This window comes from Chiloscyllium plagiosum, unplaced genomic scaffold, assembly GCF_037043375.1.
Source record: "Chiloscyllium plagiosum isolate Xiang-an unplaced genomic scaffold, Cpla_swu_hap1 HiC_scaffold_12, whole genome shotgun sequence".
Classification (NCBI taxonomy): domain Eukaryota; kingdom Metazoa; phylum Chordata; class Chondrichthyes; order Orectolobiformes; family Hemiscylliidae; genus Chiloscyllium; species Chiloscyllium plagiosum.
In genome coordinates, this window is record NW_028270150.1 from 60,020,082 (window position 1) to 60,033,490 (window position 13,409).

The 13,409-nt window shown below is 42.3% G+C and overlaps 1 protein-coding gene across 1 annotated transcript in view; it reads left to right on the plus strand.

Annotated features, from left to right (window-relative positions):
* The window catches only part of LOC122555495 (T-cell immunoreceptor with Ig and ITIM domains-like), a 52,226-nt gene that overhangs the window by 20,101 nt on the left and 18,716 nt on the right, over window positions 1-13,409 (plus strand). Inside the window, exon 5 of the mRNA XM_087992876.1 lies at window positions 12,146-12,211. Within this exon, the coding sequence (XP_087849002.1) occupies window positions 12,146-12,211 (66 nt within the window). The remainder of the gene's footprint in view (window positions 1-12,145; window positions 12,212-13,409) is intronic.

The window sequence follows — 13,409 nt, forward strand, 5'->3', positions numbered from 1 at the left end:
TAATTGCTAAAGAGCCTCTAAAAAGGAAACAAAATCAGGCAGGCCATCTAGTATATATCTATGCACAGAAATGACAATGGTAAAAATACACTACAGAAATTCACCGAGGTTCCCTAGGTTCTTCCCAACTCATGGCCATTACCATTCCGAAGGACAAGAACAGACAAATTCATGGGATCACCTCCACATGCAAATGCCTCTCCAAGCCACTGACCATCCTGACTTGGGAATTTTCTCCAGTCATTCACGGTTTTTGGGTCAAATTCCTTCTCCAACAGCATTGAGAATATACCAACACCAAATAGACTTCTGTAATTTAAGAAGGCAGCTGACTTCTAGCTTCTCAAGGGCAATTGGAAGTGGGAAATAAACACTGGTTCAGCCATGGTATTGTGAATGACTAAATTAGAAAACAAGCTGCAGATTTCACCAAACTTAATGAGTAAACAAGCCTCCGAGTACTTTTTGCAAATCTAGTAACAGCCAATTAAATTCAAAGTAGTGCTGAAGACTTTAAGTAGCGTGAGTGAAAGGTATCGTGTGTGTTACTGAACAATGGTTCAGCTATGCAAAGTCAACAGACAGCGTTTTCAGGAACTGTTCATTGAAAATACCATTGCTGGCATCAAACCAACATCACACATTGACTGATATGATAATCATCTGCTCTTGCTTATTTCTGGTGCTCATTCCCAGCATCCATGCTAACAATCTAACCCACGGCTTGTAACAGAGATGTGTGTGCAAGGTGTGGGTACCATTGTTGACCCAAAAGGTATTGAATGTATGAAGACTGTACAATCAGATTTAGAAGCTATTTTGTTGGCTAATTTTTTTGCCAATCTCTTCTTGTCTGACTCAAATTGCTAGTCCTCATGTGTCAGACTAATTTCTAAATGTTAGCAGACTGTTTGACAGTTCTAACATCGTAACTGATACTTTTCTTATCCTGTGTCCCCACACCTTCCAGCAGCCACTATCAGATTTCAATCAGGAAAGAAAATCTTGTTCAAATCTCTTAACCTTTTAAATCTTGATGCATTGAAGTCCTTCAATTGCAATCTCAGTTAAGATTAAATAATTCAGTTAAAAACCTTTCCGATCATTTTACGAATGTCCATACCTTTTGGAAAGCACTGTTTCCGAAACTATTTTTCAAGGCACCCCATTTTCGTATCTGAAATTGAAAATTACTTCTGACACCAGCAAAAACAAAACAGCAGACAGGCAGGAGTCTGGGAGAACAAGCCAGGCAGCACCAGGAGCTAGGGAAGTTGACATTTCGGGTTTAACCCTTCTTCAGGGCTGAAGGAGGGTTCCATCCAAACCATCGACTTCTCTACCTCCTGATGCTGCCTGCCTTTCTGCGTTCTCCCAGCCTCCTGCCTGTTCACTTTGGATTCCAGCATCTGCAGTATTTTTGTCTCAAAACAAAACAGCAAGCAGCATAGTATCATTTAGTAAATAATTCTCAAAGATTATATACTATAAATAAACACATAATACCACATTTTTTAATTATGAAAATTGACACTTTAGGTTGCATTGCAAAAATGATATTATTTTGGGCACTCATATGAGGTTCAGCCAAGTTCTCCATATTCCCCAGTGACAAAGACTTAGTGATGCCCCTCACCCATCACAAATAAATACAGTTTGTCCCCAACACTCCTCATCTCCAAACCCGCAGTGAGCAGCCTCTCAGACCAAGTGCCCACCTCCTCCCCAGTCACAGTTGGCTTACAGTGCAGAAGGAAGCCATTCAACCCCTCGTCCCTGCACCCATCTTTCAAATGGGTATCATTACTAAGTGTCAATCTCTTGTTTTTACCCCATACTGCTACAAATTATTTTATCCAAACAATCATTCAATGCCCTTTTGAATGCCTCCACTACACATCCAGGCAGTGCATTCTGTAACATAACTACTTGCTGAATGTAAGTGTTTATTGTCATGTCACCTTTATTTCTTTTACAACCCCTCTTCGCAACTATTCCTCCTTCACACATTGAATAACCTCCTTCCCATTCCCGTCTTTCACCACTCACTCACTTACCATCCCATCTCCCCTCTCTCCCAATTTGGTCTACTTGCCAATATCTGTAAACGAGAGTTTCCAGTATCTGTGAATGTAGTCAGCAGACTGTACAACATGCAAATAGGAGGAGAAGCACAGTCAGGTTTGTGACTGCCACTCACATTCATTGTTCAGTCATTGAACTTCAACGTTTCCACAGTCACATGATGTCAGAGTTACACTTGCAAGTCTCTTGTTGCAAAGAGTTGGCGCACAATGTGCTCACTTGAAGTGTTTACGATCCAACACTAATTGTGTTTGTTGGGAGTGATCCAATGAGTTCAGGGCTACCCTGCCTGAACATCTAGACTAAGCACTCTCCTAATCACAGTTGCCATCGCTGCTTGGAGGAAGAGGAGCTCAACTCCAAATGTGACCTCTGTGACTCCGTTGGAGGTGGCAGCCCACAGTCTGGTAACCCTTTGGTTTGAGAATGGCTGTACTCAGGATTGGGAAAAGCTGACAATGATATTTTCCAGGGAAACAAATATTGGTTTGATTTGATTCGGTATCTGTGGCTTCATTTATACATACATATTGCTTATAATTTACAACTAAATGTGGATCATCATATTTTCTTATTTTTAAAACCTTTGAGAAGAGTTTTGTGAAGTATAATAATGTGAGAAACTAACCTGCTGATGATCTGATTGCTTTGTGCTTCATTATAAAAAAAAATGATTGGTTTTTCACACTCTGCTTTCTCATGTCTGACAAGACAGATTCTCATTGTCAAAATTATTTTGCAGGAGGAAATCAAAAGAATAAGCAAGCCAAATTAATTATTTATCTTAATGGATTATAAAAAATCAGCAGTAATCAAATCTGTCATAATATCAGAGTGAAGGGCCAAACCTTTGGAACAGAGAGATGGGGAAGAATTTCTTTAGCCAGAGGGTGGTTAATCTGTGGATTTCTTTGCCAAGCCATTGAGAGTATTAAAGACAGAGATAGATAGGTTCATGATTAGTAGGGGGTCAGTGGATGTCGTGAGAATGGAGTTGAGAAACGTATCAGCCATGATCAAATAGTGGTGCAGGTTTGATGGGCCGAATGGCTTAACTATGCTCCTAAGCCTTATTGTTGATGGTCGAGCCTACCCCATAAAATGTTATTAACCAAGCATCACAATTACACCCATCTCCACAATTGTCACATCCTGATTGGTATGTTATTAATCATTCATAAGGCAAAATTTGCTTCCCACCTGGAACTAATCCAATACCCTTTAGAAGCCATTTACCACATGAGTCAGTAGCTTGGCCTAATAGTCTCTTGGAAAAGAATTATTTTACCTCTAGATTTGTTCTACTCTTACATAACTTTTATGTTTCACTGAGAAGAGGAACATGATGAATCTTGAGATTAGAGATAGAAGTTTGATTAGTCTGGATCACATTGACGTAAGTAGGGAAGATGTGTTGGGTAGGCTAGAGGTTATTAAGGTGGACAAATCCCCAGGACTGGATGGGATCTATCCCAGGTTGCTGAGGGAGGTGAGAGAGGAAATAGCTGGGCCCCTGACAGATATCTTGATGGCATCCTTAAATACAGGTGAGGTGCCGGAGGACTAGAAGGTTGCTCATGTTTTCCCCCTGTACAAGAAGGGTAGTAGGGATATTCCGGGTAACTACAGACCAGTGAGCCTGATATCGATGGTAGGAAAGTTGCTGGAGAGGGTACTGAGGGATAGGATCTATATATATTTAGAAAAGAATGGGCTTATCAGTGATAGGCAACATGGTTTTGTGCATGGGAGATCATGCCATACCAATTTAATAGAGTTCTTCGAGGAAGTGACAAAGTTGGTAGATGAAGGAAGGGCTGTTGATGCCATATACAAGAACTTTAGTAAGGCGTTTGATAAGGTTCCCCATGGTAGATCAATGGAGAAAGTGAAGTCACATGGTGTGCAGGGGGGTCTAGCTAGGTGGATAAAGAAGTGGTTGAGCAACAGGAGACAGAGAGTAGTAGTTGAAGGGAGTGTGTCGAAATGGAGAAAGGTGACCATTGGTGTTCTGCAGGGGTCAGTGTTGGGGCCACTGTTGTTTGTAATATACATAAATGATCTGGAAGAGGGCACTGTTGGTATGATTGGCAAGTTTGCAGATGACACGAAGATTGGTGGAGTAGCAGAAAGCATAAGGAACTGTCAAAGAATACAGGAGGATATAGATAGACTGGAGAGTTGGGCGGAAAAGTGGCAGATTGATTTCAATCCAGACAAATGTGAGGTGATGCTTTTAGGCAAGACTAATTCTAGAGCAAATTATACAATGAACGGAAGAGCCTTGGGAAAAGTTGATGGGCAGAAAGTTCTGTGAGTGCAGGTCTATTGTACCCTGAAGGTTGCTGCACAGGTGAATAGAGTGGTCAATAAAGCATATAGTATGCTTGCCTTCATTGGATGGGATATTAAGTATAAGAGCTGGCAAGTCATGTTAAAATTGTACAAGACATTGGTTCGGCTGCATTTAGAATACGGTGTACAGTTCTGATCACCACATTACCAAAAGGATGTGGACACTTTGGAGAGGGTGCAGAGAAGGTTTACAAGGATGTTGCCTGGTATGGAAGGTGCTAGCTATGAAGAGAGGTTGATTAGGTTAGGTTCATTTTCATTAGAAAAAAGGAGATCAAAGGGGGACCTGACTGAGGTTTACAAAATCATGAAGGGTATAGACTGGGTGGATAGAGATAAGCTTTTTCCCGGGGTGAAGGATTCAATAACGAGAGGTCATGCTTTCAAGGTGAGAGGTGGAAAGTTTAAGGGGGTATACATGCGGCAAGTACTTCAGACAGAGGGTGGTGGGCGTCTGGAACGTGTTGCAAGCAGAGGTGGTAGAGGCAGGCATGGCAGACTCATTTAAGATGCATCTGGACAGATGCATGAGTAGGTGGGAAGCAGAGGGATACATATGTTTAGGAATTGACTGACAGGTTTAGACAGTACATTTGGATCGGCCCAGGAAGGGCCTGTTCCTGGGCTGTAAATTTCTTTGTTCTTTGTTCTTTAATATCTGATCTTTTGAAATTTATCTACTGGAAATCCTCTTTCAAATGTGTTATGACCCCAGAAGAGATCACCAAATGACGTTATGATTAGAGATCAGGCTGCCAACTTCACATTATCTGATTAGAGAACAGTAACCTTTATTCTTAAAGCATAGAAAAGGTGAGATCCTTGGACATAAGAGAAAAAACTCAGCAACTTTCCCACAACAGTACTGACATGATGGGTTATCAAATCTCATTAAAATTCATACGTATTTACCATTACTCAGTTTTAATGATCTGGCCTTGAAACACCCTGTCAAGAGCCATTCTTTCAATAACTGAGCCATTTTCAATAACTGCTCTTGTTTTGGTCAATCACCCTCCTCTCCAATACCTACACTCTCCTGGACTCAAACTGCTCTCTCTCCAGTATTCATTTCCAAGCAGAAATCCAACTCTTCACCAATAACTAGCTTCACCAAACCAGGTAGTCCCTGGACTTTCCTTGAGCTCTAATCTGGTCAGTTGGATGAAGCAAGTACTGATGATAGAATTTTAAACCCAAACAGCTCTGAAATGTTAATGTTCTCACCTTCTTCTCAGCTTCTGACAGATTTGGATATACAGGAAATGGATTTCATCATCAGAGGAAAAGAATTAACAGTTTTGAATACATCTTTTTAACCACTGCACAGTCCAAGCAGTTCTAAGGGGAACAGACCCAACCTTTCTGCATAATATTGCTTTTCAAATTCAAAATAATTCTTGTATCCATCTTGTTCTGAGAATTATACAGTCCCCCAGTGTGAGAGCAAACCAATAAGTCTGTGATATTCCCGATTGAGTTCAACTAGATCTTGTACAAGGAAAAAGGCGAATCCCCAATTTAATATTAATAGCTTGCACTCTATTAACTCTATTTTTTTTCGCTATGATTTTTTGGTATTGGTCACAAACCTCTTATTGAGAAACAATAACACCAAGATCCTTTGTCTTTACATTTATTTAATATAGTGCATGTAGCACCCAAGTGAAAGTAAAATATTCAAGTTGAAGAAGTTTGATCCTTTTCTTCAGAATATTTGCATTCAGTTATAAAAATCACTTTTCCTGTGTACATTTGACTGTCACATAAATGTTCATGTCATCTTTATATTATGGACCATTCCAGTAAAACCTGTATCTAGGTCATATATGAAAAAAGCTGAAACTTTATTGCTGGAACAGCACAGCAGGTCAGGCAGCATCTAGGGAACAGAAGATTCGACGTTTCGGGCACATGCCCTTCTTCAGGAATGAGCAGAGAGTGTTCAGCAGGAGAAGATAAAAGGTAGGGAGGAGGGACTTGGAGGAGGGGCGTTGGAAATGTGATAGGTGGAAAGAGGTCAAGGTGAGGGTGATAGGTCGGAGTAGGGTGGAGGCGGAGAGGTCAAGAAGAAGACTGCAGGTCAGGAAGGCGGTGCCGGGCTGGAGGGATTCGGCTGAGACAAGGTGGGGGGAGGGGGGATGAAGAAACTGGTGAAGTCCAAGTTCATCCCCTGTGGTTGGAGGGTTCCCAGTCGGAAGATAAGACGCTCCTCCTCCGACCGTCGCGTTGTTGTGGTTTGGCGGTGGATGAGTCCAATGACCTGCATATCCTCGGTGGAGTGGGAGGGGGAGTTGAAATGCTGTGCTACAGGGTGATTGGGTTGGTTCGTCCGGGTGGCCCAGAGGTGCTCTCTGAATCGCTCCGCAAGTAGGCGGCCTGTCTCCCCAATATAGAGGAGGCCACACCGGCTGCAGCGGATGCAGTAGATAATGTGGGTGGAGGTGCAGGTGAATCTGTGGCGGATATGGAAGTTTCCTTTGGGGCCTTGGAGAGAAGTGAGGGGGGAGGTGTGGGCGCAAGTGTTGCACCTCCTGCGGTTGCAAGGGAAGGTGCCGGGAGTGGAGGTTGGGTTGGTGGGGGTATGGATCTGACAAGGGAGTCGCGGAGGGAGTGGTCTCTACGGAAAGCTGATAGAGGAGGGGAGGGAAATATATCCTTGGTGGTGGGGTCCGTTTGGAGGTGGCGGAAGTGACGGCGGATGATGCGCTGTACATGGAGATTGGTGGGGTGGTAGGTGAGGACCAGTGGGGTTCTGTCCTGGTGGCGGTTGGAGGGGCGGGGCTCAAGGGCGGAGGAGCGGGAAGTGGAGGAGATGCGGTGGAGGGCATCGTCGATCACGTCGGGGGGGAAATTGCGGTCCTTGAAGAAGGAGGCCGTCTGTGTTGTGCGTATTTTGAACTGGTCCTCCTGGGAGCAGATGCGGCGGAGACGAAGGAATTGGGAGAATGGGATGGCGTTTTTACAGGGGGCGGGGTGGGAGGAGGTGTAGTCCAGGTAGCTGTGGGAGTCGGTCGGTTTGTAGTAGATGTCCGTGTTGATTCGGTCGTCTGAGATAGAAACAGAAAGGTCTAGGAAGGGGAGGGAGGAGTCCGAGACTGTCCAGGTGAATTTGAGGTCGGGGTGGAAGGTGTTAGTGTAGTGGATGAACTGTTCAACCTCCTCGTGGGAGCACGAGGTAGCGCCGATACAGTCATCAATGTAGCGGAGGAAAAGATGGGGGGTGGGGCCAGTGTAGTTGCGGAAGATGGATTGTTCCACATACCCTACGAAGAGGCAGGCATAGCTGGGGCCCATGCGGGTGCCCATGGCTACTCCTTTTGTTTGGAGAAAGTGGGAGGATTGGAAAGAAAAGTTGTTCAGGGTGAGGACCAGTTCAGTCAGTCGAAGGAGGGTGTCGGTGGAAGGGTACTGGGTGGTACGGCGGGAAAGGAAGAAGCGGAGTGCTTTGAGAAGGGTACTGGGTGGTACGGCGGGAAAGGAAGAAGCGGAGTGCTTTGAGTACGGCCACAGTATCCGCCACAGATTCACCTGCACCTCCACCCACATTATCTACTGCATCCGCTGCAGCCGGTGTGGCCTCCTCTATATTGGGGAGACAGGCTGCCTACTTGTGGAGCGATTCAGAGAGCACCTCTGGGCCACCCGGACGAACCAACCCAATCACCCTGTAGCACAGCATTTCAACTCCCCCTCCCACTCCACCGAGGATATGCAGGTCATTGGACTCATCCACCGCCAAACCACAACAACGCGACGGTCGGAGGAGGAGCGTCTTATCTTCCGACTGGGAACCCTCCAACCACAGGGGATGAACTTGGACTTCACCAGTTTCTTCATCCCCCCTCCCCCCACCTTGTCTCAGCCGAATCCCTCCAGCCCGGCACCGCCTTCCTGACCTGCAGTCTTCTTCTTGACCTCTCCGCCTCCACCCTACTCCGACCTATCACCCTCACCTTGACCTCTTTCCACCTATCACATTTCCAACGCCCCTCCTCCAAGTCCCTCCTCCCTACCTTTTATCTTCTCCTGCTGAACACTCTCTGCTCATTCCTGAAGAAGGGCATGTGCCCGAAACGTCGAATCTTCTGTTCCCTAGATGCTGCCTGACCTGCTGTGCTGTTCCAGCAATAAAGTTTCAGCTTTGATCTCCAGCGTCTGCAGACCTCACTTTCTCCCCATATATGAAAAAACCCAATGATCTCTGAGGGATACTACTGACAACTATTATGTTAAAGAATATGATCTAATAATCATTTCCTCATTTAATGGCAAGGAACCATAAAGAAAAGATCCCCCCCAAAAAACACATTCTCTTCTATAGTTTTGTGTTTATCTTCTTTTGTTTCATGGGACAACATTGCTGAACTCATTAAATGGCCAAGAATAATTATGTGATTATATTTGCAAAAGCATCTGAACCTGTTGCATTACACAGACCTGCAGCTGTAGCTGACACAAAGGACTTGGTGGTGAGCCTTCTGCTTCCAGTCAGCTCTGGACAAAAGGGAACAATCAACATCATTCTGTCAAAATAAGCAATAATCTTTTTACAGTTACCTCACCAACTCATAATGGAAACTCTACTGGGGGAGGTAGAGTTAGTTGGCATACTGATCTTCCAATTTGTCCAGTAAGATGGGCTATCAGTAGTTGAATTGCATATGACTGAAAAGACTGAAAGCTAGGCTAGTTGAATGGTTTAAATAAACAGTGCTGGGATTCTACTGGTGTTTGACCTCCACAGAGAAAACAGGACTCCAGGCTGAGTTTGCAACCTGCCTCAGAGCCGTTGGCTTTGTCTCCAAGTTGCAGGTTGGAATAAAGCCTATACTTCACCTGCAAGAAAAGAAAAATGGGCTTAGCTCATCAAGGAAACTATTGTTGAAGGAGGACTTCAGGGAAAGTTGTAACTCAAGTGAATTATTCAACGGGATTTTTCAAAACTTATCCACAAACTATTTTATCTCCTGTCCTGCTTTCCTTAATTTCATGGAGTGCTTGTATGTGTGTCTGGTTCACAAAAGCTTCTTTGATTTCATCTCAAAGGATTTTTTACTGTAGGTTTATCACAAACATTGGAATCCAAAAACATGGGTTGAGGGAATATCCTTCAAACAATAACAAAGTGCTGGAGAAAGTCAGCAGGTCAGGAAGCCTCTGTGGAGAGAGAAACAGAGAAACAGAGTTAACATTTCGAGTCCGCTGACCCTTTCAACACATTCTGAAATATCACAATGAAGCTTTTCTCTGCATTTGCTCTCAAAGTGATCTATGGATTCTATTAGCTTCTGTCTAAATGACATGCATTCTCTTGATGAATATGGAAGTTTAATCTGATACTGAATTAATCTTCCGATCAGGGCCATATCTTTTAGGCGCCTTTTACCACCTTAGTTATTAGTCCTGATGTTTTCTATCCTGTGGTTTCATCTTCAATTGCCAAGCAAATTTTAATGGCTTGTTTCTCAGTATCAGATACCCAAATCTAAAAGTCATAACTCTGAACGTTGATTAATCATTTTGAATTCTGTTAGGACATCTGTTGTGTCCCAATTAGAGCATTTCGTAGACATTCCGGCATTATGTCATCAACCACATTTTCCTTGCTTTACATCAAGCTGGCACATAACTTGATCACTTGTTTCTCTCAAAACGAGTTAAACTAGTTTCTTCATAGAAACATAGAAAATACTTGCAGCAGTAGACCATTTGGTCTTTGAGCCTGCACTGCCATTCAATAGGATCATGGCTGATCATGCAATCTCAGTATCCCATTCCCATTTTCTCTCCATTCCCCTTGATCCATTTAGCCATGTCCAGCTCCCTTGCGAATATATCTAATTGAAATGGCCCCTACAGCTTCCTGTGGGAGAGAATTCCACAGGTTCACAACTCTCTGAGAGAAGAAATTCGTCCTTATCTCAGTCCTGAATAGCTTACCCCTTATTCTTAGAATACGACCTCTTGATCTGGACTTCCCCAACATTGGGAACATTCTTCCCAGATCTAGCCTCTACAATTCCATCAGGATTTTGTATGTTTTTATTCTTCTAAATTCCAGCGAGCACAAGCCCAGTCAATCCAATCTTTCCTCATATGTCAGTCCTGCCATCCTGGGAGTCAGTCTAGTCACCTTTCACTGGACTCCTTCAATAGCAGTCATTTATTCTGACACTGTAATGAAATAAAGATATTGAAGGTCATTTCACACATTTTCACATAATTTATGGCTTTCAGCCATGTATTTTACCCGTAGATTAATTTGCCGCTAATTGTTCGAGAATGATGCTTTCCACAACTGTTCACCATGTCATGTTAAAGATCATGGTTTAATCATGAAACATACACCAGGGACTGATATACTCCTCAGATGAGTTTATTTAAAACAGTGAAACATATTAAAACTTATGAAGCAGATATTCCAGCAAACCAATTGATTTCTGTGCTACAGTAACTTGTAGATTTAATGTAGATTGACTGCCATACAGAGTTGCACAGAACACATAACAATCTTAAAGCTAAACTCTCATAAAGGCAAGGTATGCATATATCCATAATCAGGCTTCTAGTACATCAATAACCATTCACCACAACTTCTTGCTGAAAGGAATATAGTTAACCTGTGATCCATAGTCAGAATTCTGCAGCAACAGACTTGCCTTGTTAAGTAATCTGTGCAGGCTTCTTGTGAAAGATGTTTTGTAAGCCAACATTGGTTTAGCTCAGTTGACTAGATGGTGTGATGCCAATAGTATGGATTCAACTCCTATCACCAGCTGAGGTTACTATGAAGGAGTCTCCTTCTCAACGTCTCCCCTCACCTTAAGTATGGTGGCCTTCACGTTAAAACACCACCAGTTGTCTCTGTGACTACAGAGCATCCCTACGGTCTAGTAAGACTATGGGGACACCACCACAACAACTAGGATACCGTCATCAACTAACTATTTATGTTCTTCAAAAGTAATAGTGTCTTAGATGGATGTGGCCTCCCTTTCAATAGCTCCGTTAGGTGGCTTCTTATTCAAGTGATCTAGAGAGCATCTCTCACACATTATACCTGTGAAGCAGAAGGCTTGTCAATCTAAATCAATGGCTTTCTTTGAAGATGTAACAACTGCAGTGGATGTCATAAATTTGGCTTTCAATGAGACCTTTGATACAGTTACTCATCACTCATGGAAAAGCTTGTCCTGAAAATAAAGTGGAAATATGTTACAATGATAAATGAGTGGTTGACTGATGTGGTGCAGCTGTGCAATTTCCACAAATTGCTTCAGCACAATTAATTACCAAAGCTTCTTTAGACACTAAGCAAGCTCTATGATCAGAAATGATATGATGATTTTTGAATTATAAATGTCTGTGATTGTGCAAGCATACGCTTGCTCATCTGTTACCAATAGTGCGCTGGAATTCATTCCAACCCATAATGTAAATTAAGTAAATTACATGAAATTTGCATCAACTTCAATCAGTTCAAGATTATTTTAAAGGAGTGACACAGATGCCTATTGATACTCTTAATTCAATGAGAATTGTTGAGATTGATAGTTGTTAAGAAATGGAATTTTGGTACTATATTGTTTGGAATTTCTCATGGTAATTTCACTATTATCAAAATGTTTCACTGATTGATGATGGAATAGATCATGTAAAATAGACTATTATTGTTAATATATCAATCCTATTTCCTCTACAGCACTTTACCAAAAACCACAAATGAATATGCCATTTTATGAAAACGTTGATAATGTACCAGATATGGGTATGTATGCTAGTTGCAAGCTATATACAGTTAAATGTCACTAATAGTTTCATTCACCAGAAAGAACAGTATTTTTGTTAATATTGCTTGTAAATCATATGGGTCATTATCTGCTGCTGAACAATTTACTTCCTGATGCATCAGTAACAAATAATCCAGCCCGATCTTACTAATTCACACTTCCACAAAATGTGGATCCAGTTATGGGGACAAAAATATTAGGGCGGAATCTTAACTACCTGTTCTGTTGAAGCAATTTCCTTTGCAGGATCTGAAAAACATTACATTGGAAGATCAGATTGATAAATTGGGCTTATGCTCAAAACATCGATTTTTCTGCTCCTTGGATGTTGCCTGACTAGCTATGCTTTTCCAGCATCACACTTTTCAAAGTTCTTTCTACAGGCCAAACTTGTGAGAGGTGGCAAAAAGTGGCAAGGGGACTATCCACTCACTGAGCAGTCAATAGTCAACATGAATATTTACGTACCAAAGGGTAGCCAAGGGCTCCACAAAGCCTCCTATATTTAACACCCACAACAGTTGCAGGCATTAGTGGGACACAGTTGTAAGCCATCACATAGAGGGGATTGTACCTATCTTCACAACTTTGAAGCTCTGGCTTTTTAAAAATACAAATGGAAGTATATATATCAAAATCCCACCTATTCTAGTGGGGTTGGCATTTCTGTAGGTTCTCTTATTTGCCCTTCAGTCTGGAGTAACCTTCCCATGTTCATTAAGTAGACAGTGGATGTGGAGTTAGCCAGTTAGGAGATAGACTCCTAAAAGATCACAACAATACCTAGAAATGGTTTTCTATCAGGACATTTTTTTTTTCTCCAGGGTAATATTCCATATTTTACCTGGTGGGGAGTAACATGATAAACCATCACCCAATCAAAAAAAAGTCTGTCCATCCCCAACATCCACTCTTTGCTTTACAGCACTGAGCAAATTTTGCAGAAATACTGCCATTTAGTCCTTAATTTCAAAGATTTAATAAAGTGCTTGGCTCTTGGTCAAATACCTTCTGCAGGTCTAAGTATATAATATGGATGATTTAATAACAGAAACTTCAATGTTACCTCATCAAAGAATTCAATCAAGTCTCAAAGCATGTTCCAAACACATAACTGTTATACAGGCAGAAGGAAAGGTGTGCTCAACATTCCCCTTCCTTTCCCTTTTCATACCA